General features: G+C 33.1%; 1 protein-coding gene across 1 annotated transcript; it reads right to left on the reverse strand.

The window, feature by feature from the left end:
- Nucleotides 1–1,634: 1,634 nt before the first annotated feature.
- Nucleotides 1,635–7,723, reverse strand: LOC133788594 (uncharacterized). Its single transcript, XM_062226124.1, has 4 exons — nt 7,597–7,723; nt 5,715–6,831; nt 3,427–4,097; nt 1,635–2,955 (listed from the first exon to the last, which is right to left on the reverse strand). The coding sequence occupies exons 2-4, from the start codon at nt 6,812–6,814 to the stop codon at nt 1,934–1,936; spliced, it is 2,793 nt and encodes a 930-aa protein (XP_062082108.1). The 5' UTR covers nt 6,815–6,831; nt 7,597–7,723; the 3' UTR covers nt 1,635–1,933.
- Nucleotides 7,724–13,118: the final 5,395 nt, after the last annotated feature.

The following is a 13,118-nucleotide window of genomic DNA, read 5'->3' on the forward strand; positions in this document are numbered from 1 at the left end:
AACCTTGTAAAAATTCGCTGTGTTCTTTAATTTTTACACTGTTTATTTTTTGTGTTCAGTTCTGTCGTGACAGGTTTGGATTCTGTCCCGACAGAATTGTTTTCTGTGTAAACAACTAATTACCATTCCGCATTTTAATTAATTCATTGTTTAATTAATCTGGTAATTACTAAAAACGGAATTTCAGCCATGATGATTTTATATTGGAATAGTTATATTCCGTGTTAGAACTAGATTGCTCATTGAGGTTAAGAGCTTATTGATGATATCGATATAGTTAGGTAAGAATGTTACGTCTATTGAGGATTCGAGGATTCAAATTTTCTTTTGTATTAATGATTTTGGACAAGTTTGTAATAATGCTCGTGTATATAGAGAATCAAAGAACCTTTTTTGAGGTTGATGCTCAACTTCTAATCATATGTAATGCGGATAATATATATGTACATGTTGGGAGTGAGTAGTGTTATTATAAGGTTAGGATTAGAAAATTGTGAAATCCTTAAATGGATCAACATTATTATAAGTATTATTCTTGCATTGTTTGCACTGCGTTACAAAGTGTTTTCTCTTACCAAAATTTATATGTGATGTAGGTTATGATAAAGATGGAAATGACCAATAAACAGTAGGAGTTCGTGATTGTGGGCGTACATCTGAACAAACAGAGGGGAAGAGCATTCGTTTTATAATTAAACAAGTGGTGGCTTACTCTGCTACATCTTTGAGAGACAATATTGTAAATAAGTGTTAAATTCGGGTTGAATTGACTTAAATGGGTGTTACTGCATGGGTCAGAAGTATAAACTATCTCAGTTCAATTTATTTCCATATATATTTTCTGTTTGATATTTCTATTTCAAGAAAAAAGTTTTGAATGGCTTACATAAATGATTCATTTTTTATATACACTTCTAACCTAATATATACAGATTTTCAGAAATGATTAGATCTTTGGCGTAAGAAGGAGGCCAGATGCATTGGCAACTAGGCGATCTAAAATGAATCCTTTTGTATATATAGTTTGAAATAAATTTTATAAATATTTCACGATTAAAGAAAAGATTTTAAAATATGAGAGTTTTTCGCAAGTATTTTTATTATTTTGTAATGCCCATTGTTTAAATCATTTTTTCTTGAATTTTAACTGCAATTGCTATGGATGTGGAATAAAATAATAGAATTTGTTTGATCTTTTAAGATTTGATATTCAAAATTAAAACACATATTAATGACATGTTGAGTAATAAAAACCTTCACAGGCAATATAAATATCAATACTTTGTGGCCAATTTGAATGTGGTAAACACATGATAAAATGATGGCAACAAGACTAAACATTGACTTGCTTCTAGTTTTATAATTTTTCTTTGGTTTGTCATTACAAATATTGTTATATATAATAGAAAACTTTCATGGAGAAATCTGTCTTCACTGCATAAGCAAGAAAATTAAACCAGCACTTGTTAAAAGAGTTAAGATTAATCTAAATGTGTGATTTCTTCTCTCTTATGAAGAATTAATAACATAAGCGAGTCTAAAGCGAGAAACAATCTTAATGATTCAAAACTAATAAACTTATCATGATTTATTTATTCAATTCAATCATGTTGCTTGGTTAAACACGAAAGAGAGAGCTAAAATTTCTTTGCATTAAAAAATTAAGAGAGCTTAAGCCACTTATGGCTGGCATCGAAACAATACACAACCCCCTTTCCATTTATCCTTACATGGATACCTAAAGAGAAGAGAAGTAACAGTCAAGAACCATTATCCTCTTTTCTTGAACTTACCTTACAAGATTCAACTCCAACCCTCCACCAAGAATAATCAACAAAATTAAAAAAAAAAAACAATTTCCCCTTTTTCACCATTTTTAAAAAAGAAAAGAATAATTAATAAATCACATAATTTTCATATGAAACTTTCATGATCAGAATTTGGCACAGCTAGCTGGAAGACCCGTTTGGTGGTTAACAGCCACTATCTCTGTAGCATTGTTACATTTAAGAACATCTTGGCCAAGCTTAGCTCCAGCTGCTTTGAGGCCCTTAAGTGAAATTGGCTGGTTAAACAGGTTCAGAGAAGGAAGTCTTGAAGCTGGAGGAAATTTTCCATTAGGCAAAAGAGTTCTAAAGTCTTCCTTCAACAATGGCACCTCAAAATCTGTCTTGTCATGGCGAACCATGTTGTCTTTCGCGCTGATATGAGCTCCTGGTTCCATATGGTTGGTTGAAAAGCTGGCCTGGTTTGGGAAATTTGGATATAGACTAACATAGCCTCTGAGGTACATCATGTCTATAAGGAACTTTTTCCATGAAGCTTGCCATCCATTGGTTCTGGACTTGGGAATCTGAACTGGGTTTGCCTTGGCATCTTCTGTAAACCTCATATTCATGTACACATAGAACTCTCTCCATTGTTTAGGGAAGAATACTGCCCCCCAGCTGCAGGGTAACTGGTGGAGATAAGGAGTGTTTGGATGGATTTTCTCAAAGAATTCAGTAGGGTTCCATTTAGGCCGTTCTTTCACCACTTCTACAAGTTTAGGTGTGTAAAGGGAGATAGAAGAGAGTTCAGGAAAGTGCACTTCAGGGTCATAGTGGTAAGCTAAGAGAGCATATTTGATCCATAGATAGTAGTAAGGAGAGACTTCTATGTCGTCTTCAAGTAGGAGACCATAGTCATCATCAGATGAAGGGTACCAACTTTCACTGACGGCTCGGATCAGTCCTCCTTGGATGATTCTCCTCCTGAGTGTTTTGGGGCCATGAGGCCAGTTAAATGAGCTTACAAGTTTGATAGTTGACTCATCCACTTTGCTGTCCATGTTGAAGCTGATAGGTATCTCATCACCAAGATAGTAGGCATTACTTAGAGAATTAAGAAGCCTTGTTAGTGACTGAGCTCGGTTTTGAGTGATGATGTTCACAGATACCCGCATGCGGTTCCAGTCTGCACGTTAATAAGTTAATTTGGATTTTGTTAGAAAAGAGATAACTCGATTAAAGCTCATTAAAATCAGAACAGGTATAAAGTATTTTATTATTTGTTTGATTAGTCAAATTTGATTCCTTGTTTAATTTATTATAAAGAATGTTGAGAATAGTAATGGCCACTCAAAAGTCACACCACGTTACAAAAACCTGGAATATAAAATATATTTCAGCTTTACAGATCTAATAAATCTGACACCTTGTTACCCTGTCATGTAGAAAAAAATAATATATTTTAATTGTTATTTTTCATCGAGGATGGTATAAATGCATGTGTAGGATGCATTTGACTCACTAAACCTTGCCTAGAGCATGAAAGCCTCAACGGCAAGCTTTCATTTTCAAATTAATGATGCCATTCAAGTGTTTAAAGTTGTGTTACCCCTTTTTAAACAAGACTACTGAACTAGAGAAGAGGTGGTTTTCTTACTTGGTAAAGCTGTCGATCGCAAATCCGCCATCCAAAGAACCTTAGAAATCGATGGCCTTGGCAAAAGAACCAATGTTGTGCCATTCATATTAGTCTCAGTAGCCATTTTCAAAGCTTTCTTCACATTAGGATCAATATCAGCCACAGTGATAACCACACTGGGGTTATGAATTTTGATCAAACCCTTAACACTAGCATAAATAGCTTGTACTACTGGTACCTCCGAATTCGATATCCCTGAAAGCGCCCCCACATCCAAGTCAAAAATTTTAAACCTTCTCTCCTTGCAGACCAACTTAGGCCACTTGAGAGCAGTTGCAGCATCTTCACAAGAGCAGAATTTGCCTCCAGAGACTGCAATGTAGGCCTTTTTACCAACAGTTGACCTAAACTTTTCAAGTAAAGGTGAAAGTGATTTGACTTCATCCATGGAATGAGCATAAAAGAGTGCATCAATCTTTTGAGGGTGCATTGCAGCCCACTGAGTGATGTAACCAGTGGACAGTGCCTTCCACCATTGATCATCTCTCACTTGAACAATGTCCTTAAAAATCACTGTGGTTTCTGAAACATAGGCAAGCCTGTGTTCACTGTCACCCCATGTTTCCTTGTCGTTTGGATCAACTGGTAGTACAAATGAGCCTGCGTTTCTGTACTTTTGAAGCTGGTAGCTGCATGTTTGTGTCACAAAGCGACAACAAAATCAGAGGGTACATTATACACAATATAGTATATATATATATATATAGCTTCAAAATAGAGCAATTTTTTTTTAAGTATTATCCTCATTTTTAATCAATCCAATTGAGTGGGGTTGGTAATGAAACTTTCAATCTATAATGCCAGTAGGTTTCGAAATGGTCAGCCACCTAAATCAATTTGACCTTAAAAATCCTTTTTAACAATGTACAATTCAATATGAGCACACAGTGCTACGAGGAATCTCTCAAAAAGGGCACTGAGCTTCCAAGAAGATGTTTTTTATGCCAAAAAAATAAATAAAATATGAATACATCACATACTAACACAACATATGTATATATATATATATAAACATACACATACATGTATTTATATAAATAATCAGTGGAATGCAGAGTCACAATAGTGGAATATATGGAACTCTCTTTTGAATAGTTTATAATGTAGTTGTATAAATCAATTTGCTATAACAAATAAAAATGTTTAGCAAAAGAAAATATTAATTTCTATATTATTAACGAAATAGGACTAAACTAACACTAATCTGATTTCGAGTTCAATGCATTAATGTAAGTGTTAATGCTCCCTGACTCATATAGATTTTAATATATTGATATCTAACGGGATCAATTTAGTTCTCCATGACCTTGTTTGGTTGGAAGATCTAAACCTTCTATGATTTTTGATTTATCAATTATTAATCCCGATACATTATTGTAAGTTAAATAAATATATAATATTATTATTAAAGTTTAAAGAGGTGACCAACCAAGTTGGAATAATCAGATCAGAGCAGAGCAGATACCCTGCCTGAATATCAGCACTATCTTTTATTTATAACATTGGAAACTGTAAAATAATAAAGTATAAATTGAGTTTAGCTAGTAATGAAGAAATCTAACAGTGAGTTGACTTCAAGTAAATATATGTATTAACAAGTTTAAACTCACAATTAACTAATAATATTTAGTTAATACAATAATACATCACGATCATATTTTTTTAGTCATTAAATGAATTTGGAAAAAAAAATTGAAAAGTAAAATGTGTTTAATTTTGTGTTAATTCCTATAAGCTGTAATTAAAATTATTTGGACATGCATATCTATCCCAGAATCACATTAAAATATAGGGGAATAATCCGGTGCACTTTGGTGTTTTTGGCTCGGGAATAATTTTTGGCAAATTTCTTTTTATGATCGTGTATATTATAATTATTTAAAACATCATGCAAATTTTTAGAAAATTCTGAATAATTTACCGTATCGAAAATTAGGCTCAAAATAGATTATTGTACGCGTAACTAATTTTTTTTAATACACGGTTAAGATAGCATGTTTGAACCTTATTTTCAGTAATGTCAATTATTCAAAAAAATTTAAAAATTTACAAAATACTCTAAATACCTAATAAGTATAATGTACACAATAAAAAATTTGTCGAAAATATCCCTCGGGCCAAAAATACCAGTAAGGTGCACCATTGTGCCAGTTAAGGGGTGCACCCGAAAATATATAGTCATTAATTTTTTAAAAGAAAAAAAATAGTCAACAGTAAAAAATGAAAAAAAAAATAGTAGTAATTACCTAAGGTGAAGGTCTTCTCCGGTGGCAAAAGTGAAAGGAGTCTCAATGAAAAGAGTTCTAACAAGCTCAGCTGATAAAAACCAAGAACTGGAAAGAAAATCCACCTGGACAATCTTGTCAACCGTGATATCATAAGCCGGGTCGGGTAAGTACAAGCCGGCTTCTTTGGAGCGGAACTTTCTATAACTGGGGAATGTAAAATCCTTTTGCCTAAATGGCAATATCCTCCCAATACTTCCCAAAACGACATTCTTATACTTGTCGCTTCCCGCCACGTGCGACAATATCTGAAGCATTTTCTTCCCGGGGATCATGTCGTCGTCCAAGATGTATACCAGATCCGAATCCGTTTGCAGAGCCATCTGGAATCTTCCGTAGTACTTGAAATCGTAGCTCGAGCTGATGAAGCTGATCCTCGTGTCATTATAGCTCTCTACTATTCTCCTCAACGACGCTTCGTTTGGGCTCCCGAACGACAGTACCCATACGTTGTGGAACGGTAGGGTTTGGTGGAGGAGCGCCTCCAGCTGTGCACAGAGCGTTTTACGTTTGAAATGGTTCAGAATGATGGTTATTTTGGGTCGGGTTTCCGGGTTGGCCCGAATATCCCATTTGGATTTCATCGCCAGGAGTTGGGTCAGGGTTTCGGACCCGAGGCTTTTGGTCTGGTACCCCATAACCTCTTCGTAGAGTTCTCTTTTCAGCTTGATCATGACGGCGTCGTTTGACTTCTTCTGCGTGAAATCGATCTTCTCGCTCTCGCAGACCTCGGTGGGTTTAAATACAGGTCCAATATCGGGTTGGGTTTGGAGGGAGGAGGATTCTTGGTAGCGACCCAGAACATGAGGAGGAATGACGAATTGTTTCCGCCAGTTCTGAGCGAATCGGGTCGCCCATGCAAAATCAGGTCGGGTCCTTAAGTCGATAGACGGGCTCATGTAGTAGAGGAGGAAGGTGGCGTAAACGGCGAAAGCAAATTGGAGACATGTAAGAGCCGTGACGAGCCGAGCGGAGCCGCTTTTCTGAGTCTTGAGTTTGGCTTTGCCGCCATTAACATAGTCACCAAGCATTCCTTCTAAGTATTCTCCACTTGATCTCATATTCCCCGGGTGCCGTACTACACCCATAAGAAGAAGAAGAAAACAAAAACAATTATATATACTACTATTGTGTGTGTGTATATATATCTTTATAGAAGTTTGAGCTCAAATAAGCAAAACCTATAAAGCTAATAAGCAAAAACTATTAGAAATGTAAATTTCAGGAAGACTCCTGTTATGTGAAACAAGATGGAGAGAGAGAGGAGAGAGAGGCTTATAAAGGAAGAAGTTGGTGTGTTACAAAAATGTTTTGAGGAGTATATATTAGTACCAATGGATCTTCTTATTGCTTATATTGTATATTACACACACATATATATATATGTATATATATTAATAGAATATGGAGTTGAAAAAGGTAGCTTAAAAAAGTGATAAGGAATTAAAGAAGGGCCATGAGAAATGTTGCATATCGAAGGGGGGTATCACATGGGCAAAACGCTTAGATTAATATATGTAAGATTTAAACAAATGGGTTTATAGAATATACAACGCGTTAATTCCCTTCACTATGTATCCTCTCATGTCATACATTTCCACACTTAAACATACCAATTAAAAGCCGTTTTTGCTGCCGCATATATGGGCTTACCCTGCGTTTTTGGCACCCTATCTAGCTCTCTAACTTTTACAAAACCCCATAATCTCTAAAAAAATTTAAATAAAAACAAAAAACCCAAATACCCACGAATTGTATACATTACGAAAGTGTTTTAAGTTATAATAAGCTGTAAATAACAATGAGAAAAGGAAAGGACAACCGGGAAGGCCATAATTGATACCTTGGTCAGAAATTAAAGGAAGTATTTGTATATCACCACCAAGTTAGATTCGATTGATGGAGTAAGAAGGAGCCGCGCGTGGAGTTGTAGAGAATGGAAGCATATATATTTGTATATCAATAGTGCATGTGTGAAAGAAAATAATAATAATAATAATAATATAGTGTAATAGAGATAACTAGTACGAAGCAAAAGATATATAGATACGTATATTCAAAAGGGGTTTGACTTTTTGCATGAATTAAGATACAAAGTTGATTTATGCATCAAACTGTTGTGGCTTTTGGCCAAACTAGCTTGTACAAAAGTTGAATAAGAATAACGTTACAAATCAATTAGATTAAATTTGATATATGTTGATCGAAGATATAAGAAGAGACCTAAATGGGTTTGGTGAAAAATAAGAAAGAAAATAAATAAAAAAAAAAGTGGGAAACTATATACGTATATTTAATTGTCAAGTGGTCTATCTGTATTTTGTGGGTGAGTTGCCATTAGAGATGTAGATGTAGATGAGAATGAAATGCTTTTCGAGTTAGCTAGCTCTAGATAGGGATGGTTCAATTTAGAGCTTGGTTAATTAATTTGGAAATGATTAGTATAATATTAAGGAAAAATATTAGTTTGGCTTATGTATTTTTCTTAAATACAGGATCGGCCAATTAATTGATGTATTGGTTTGAGAGAGAAAGTGTCAAGTATATGTGAACTACGTAGTACCCATGAAAATTATAAAAAAAAAAGAGAGATCAACTACGTAGTACCCATAAAAAGTACATATATCATGAATCAGTTTAGTTTTCAAAGGTTTGAATTTTGAGGTAAGTTTTGTTATGTATGATCAATGATTACTCAATTGTTGAATATATATAATACTTGTACACACTGAAATTTTTTCCAAACTATTTTGTTTTGTTGGAAATTCCGACTAGGAAGTAAGAGTGTTGAAGCAATTATTGTTTAGGAAAAGTTACATTGACCTTGTATAACTCTTAATTAATGTTATAATTATAGGGACATGTGTATTTGTCAAATATATATAGGGACATTTGGTTTAGAAAAAAATATATATTTATGTCAAAGCTTTTTTTTTTTCTTTTCTATAAGGTTTTATGTCAAAGCTTTTGATAACTGAAATTGTTACAAAAACTCTCATTTCACTCTAGTAAAATTTAAATAAAAAATAGTTTTCTTCGTAACTTTATGATGTATATTTATCATAATTATCACAATAAAAAAAAGAAGTTAATTAAGATTCATCTAAAATATTAAAATGGCTTAGAGTTCAAAGTATATATCATTGATTTTCTTTACATTCCATAATGTGAGTATTTTTAGTTCATCATATGTAATACGTAAAATGGCATTATTCCTATTGCCTTGCTATGTTTTGAAAAAGAAATATTATTATTGAGATAACAAGAACCGAAAAAAAAATACGTAGATACGTATAATGAAAGTGCTTTGACTTTTAGATGATTAATAAAGATACACGATTGATTAATAAAGCAATCCTCTTATGGCCTTTTGACCAAACTCGTCTACATATTTGATTAATAAAACCACTAAAGTTACAAACCCGTTGGCTAAACTTGGGAAACATTGAAGAAGAAGTTAACTATTTAATTAATAAAATGGGTTTGGCTTAAAAATACAAACAGCAAAAAAATACAAAAAGAAAAAAGAAACTTCAGGGCTAGCTAACTAAAATTAATGACGAGTTAACTCTTTGCTTGTTATTTACAAGCTGCGAGATGAGATTATTCAGAAAGCTGATGAGTTAAGTTGAGAAATTCATTGGAATTATATTAAACTAGAAAATACAATCATTCTTCATGTAATATTTTGTAATATTTAAAAAAAATATAAAAAAAAATAATCACTACAACAAAAATGGTCTTGCGGTTAATGACAATCAGTGGCGACACATCACTCATATCCAGTTGCCGCTAATAATTCAATACTATTGTTGATTATTAGCGGCAACAAAAAATATCGCCCTTAATAATCAACATTAGCGACGACAGTTTCGCCCCTAATAAATTGAGAGTTGCCTCTAATAATCGTGCTGCCTAGATATTTCTCCCTAATAATACAACATTAGTGATGACCTCTAATAGTTTTACATAATTAAAAAAATATATTTATTAAAATAAAGTATAAATTATTAATTTTTTTAATTCATAAAAACAATAATATCAAAATTAAGTATGCATAAAAACAATAATTTTTTAGATTACACAACTAATACAATATTATCCAAATTAAATACGCATACAATAATATATTAATTAAAAGTTATTGTTTAATACAATAATATATATAATCTCTCAACCCTTGGCATTGTCTATATCGTCCCCTTTTGGTGCCTGTGTTGCCTACCAAGTCTGCAGTGGTTGTGGTTTGTGCGGAGGCATCGACCTTGGATACTGTGGAGGTAACGATGATCCTCCTGCTCCATACATGTATGGGGAAGGATAGGGCGAAGGTTGAGACGATGGTCCACTCATATTAGGAGGTAGAGGTTGCGACGAAGGTCTATTCATATGAGAAGGATAAGCCTGAGGGTACGGAAGCATCGACCATTGAAATAATAACAATTATCACTATGTGATAATAACCATCCTATCCGATATGTATAATAAAAAAAATACAAAAGTCAAATATTATGTTGTTTTATGATTTCTTATGATGATTTATAAAGTTGAATACTATCTCCGACCCCTAACCACGACCCCCAACCACTAACCACGACCCTATAGAGAACCTATCCTGACCCCCGACCCTATAAATACCGTATCCTGACCCCGACCATATCCCGACCCTATAAAGACCATATCCCGACCCCCAATCTTGACCCCTAACCCTATCCTCGACCCTGTTCCGACCCTATCTTGACCCCTGGCCCTATCCTGACCCTATATAGACCTTATCCCGACTCTATAAAGACCCTATCCCACGACCTCGACCCACAACCCCTACCCATGACCCTGACCCACGACCCATGACTCTATCTCGACCCTATCCTCGACCCCATTTTGACCCTCGACTCCATCCTGACCCTATCCCCGATAAATTAATACATAAATCAACAAAAAATTGGGCAGCATCCCCCCATTAATGACCTAGCCATCTGTGAATAGTTAAAAAACACAATTCAAACAACACACAATAAGTTTCTTTTTTATATCTCCGCAGCACACACATTTCCTATAACCTACTTCACTAATACATTCAAGTTCATAACCTTTTGTTATCACCACAACACACAATATGTATCTTAGAACCTACTTCACTATGGATGAATATTTAGGATATTCAAACTCCTGTAACAATTGTAAATTATAATAATAATATTAAAACAAGAAATAAGAGACACCTCTTTCAAATACCACCAAAATTAAATTAAAAACAATGAGCAAAACTTTTACCTAAATTAAATTTAACCAAATTATTAATTGTAATGTACAAAATTAATTAAAACAATGTCCAAAACTTTTAATATTAATTTCTATATAACAATTTTACCAATAAACACATAAATATACATATATGCATAAACATAAAAACATAACACATACATAAAGGGATCTAAAAGAAAGAGCTCCAAAAATTACACCAATTTGTTTTTTCCTAAATAGGAAACAAAGTTAGTAAAACAAAATACAAAAAATTATAACACATATAAAAAATACATAATAATATATATATATATAAATACACGGTACACATATCACACAAACACACACACATATATATATAAAGACACACACATACACATATATATACACGTACGACACACATATATATATACACTCATACATATATATATATACTTAACAAATAAAAATCTAAAAATGAAAACACTAAAGTAAAAAACAAAAAAAATAGAAACAGAATAAAGAAAGAAAATAAAATAGAAATAATTTTTAAAAAAAAAATAGAAAAAATAAAAAACTAAAATAAAAAACAAAACAAATAAAATCAGAACATATATATATCACACAAACACATACATATACATACATATACAAGCGACAGAAAAAAATTAAAATTAAAATTAAAACTCACTAACATATATAAACACACATATATATATATTAAATAAAAACTTAAACATAAACATAAAATACATATATATTTATACATGTATATGATGGTGGTCGTGGCGTGGGGGGGGGGGGGCAAGAGAGGAGAGATCGGAGAGAGAGAGGGCGGGTCTGACGAGAAGGTGGTCGGAGAGACGAGAGATAAGATAGATTGAAGAGGGAGAGAGGGGCTGGGTTCTTTTTTTTTTTTTTTTTTGCAGAAAAGAAAATGAAGGAGAAGAATCTGAGGGGTTGGGTTATCGTGGTCACTTTTAGCAGCGACACGTGTCGCCCTTAATAGTCGCAACTAATAAACTTTTCAATGATGTGGCGATTATTCGAGGCGTCATGTGTCGCCACTAATACTCAAGAAAAAAAATAGGTTGGAAAATTCCCATGTTTTTTTCTGAAAAATTTCAAAGTTATTAGGGGCAACTTTTTCACCCTTAATATTACAAAAGTCGCTGCTAATAAACTTTTTAATGACGTGGCGATTATTTGCGACGACATGTATCACTGCTAATAGTCTAGAAAAAAATTAGGTGGGAAAATTCCCACGTTTTTTTTATGAAAAATTTCAATAATATTACAAAAGTCGTCACCAATAAACTTTTTAATGAAGTAGTGGGAAAGTTCGGACGTTTTTTTCTGAAAATTTTCAAAATTATTAGGGGCGACAAAAGTCACCACTAATAATGATCCATATTAAAAAATTTGTCCGTGATGATATTAGCGGTGAAAGCATGATTTCGCCGCTAATAATGACATTATTAGGGGGGATTTTAAGTCGCGCTAATGGTATCGCCCCTAAAAATCACTTTTCTTGTAGTGAAATTTTTGGGAAAATTTTGTGGAAAGAAGTACTTTTCACCTTACCAATACAACATGCTCCTTATATGAAAATAGTGGGGTGTCTTGACCTCATTTTTTTTTTCATGACATTGTTCATTATATAACAAACCTCCTACAAGTTTTCAAGAAGTTCCGAATAATTTCATAGTGTATTTTTTTAAATATGCTTCACGCGGTTCTTTATAAAAAGTCTAAATTATATATGAATAAATTTATATTTTGTGTAAGGGTTATTTTTGTCATTTTCCCGTTTGGATTCCTTATTTTCAAAAATAAACTTTTATTCAAAGTTTAGCAAGAAGGAAAAAGTGTTAGAAGGATGGAGAAGATGATTAGTATCTTCATTGTTGTTTGGTATTGATGGGGTAGAGTTAAAATTTGAATGCAAAATTAGTTTATTATCTTTTATTATATAAGATATATTTAATTTTTATTGAAGGGTATATATGTAATTTTTTCTAAAAAAAATTGACTTATTCTAGAATCTTTTATTTTTTGAAGAATTGATTTTGCAGGATTTGGAGGGAGACTTCTTCCCTCCATCTCTCTTCTCCCTTCCACTTTCTCTCTTGCCAAACAAAT

This window comes from Humulus lupulus, chromosome 7 (genome assembly GCF_963169125.1).
Source record: "Humulus lupulus chromosome 7, drHumLupu1.1, whole genome shotgun sequence".
NCBI lineage: Eukaryota > Viridiplantae > Streptophyta > Magnoliopsida > Rosales > Cannabaceae > Humulus > Humulus lupulus.

Coding starts and splice junctions, on each gene's coding strand:
- LOC133788594 (XM_062226124.1), bottom strand. CDS start 6,814: ATGAGATCAAGTGGAGAATACTTAGAAGGAATGCTTGGTGACTATGTT. Junction 4,098..5,714: donor GGAGAAGACCTTCACCTTAG/GTAATTACTACT, acceptor ACAAACATGCAG/CTACCAGCTTCAAAAGTACA. Junction 2,956..3,426: donor GCGATCGACAGCTTTACCAA/GTAAGAAAACCA, acceptor ATTAACGTGCAG/ACTGGAACCGCATGCGGGTA.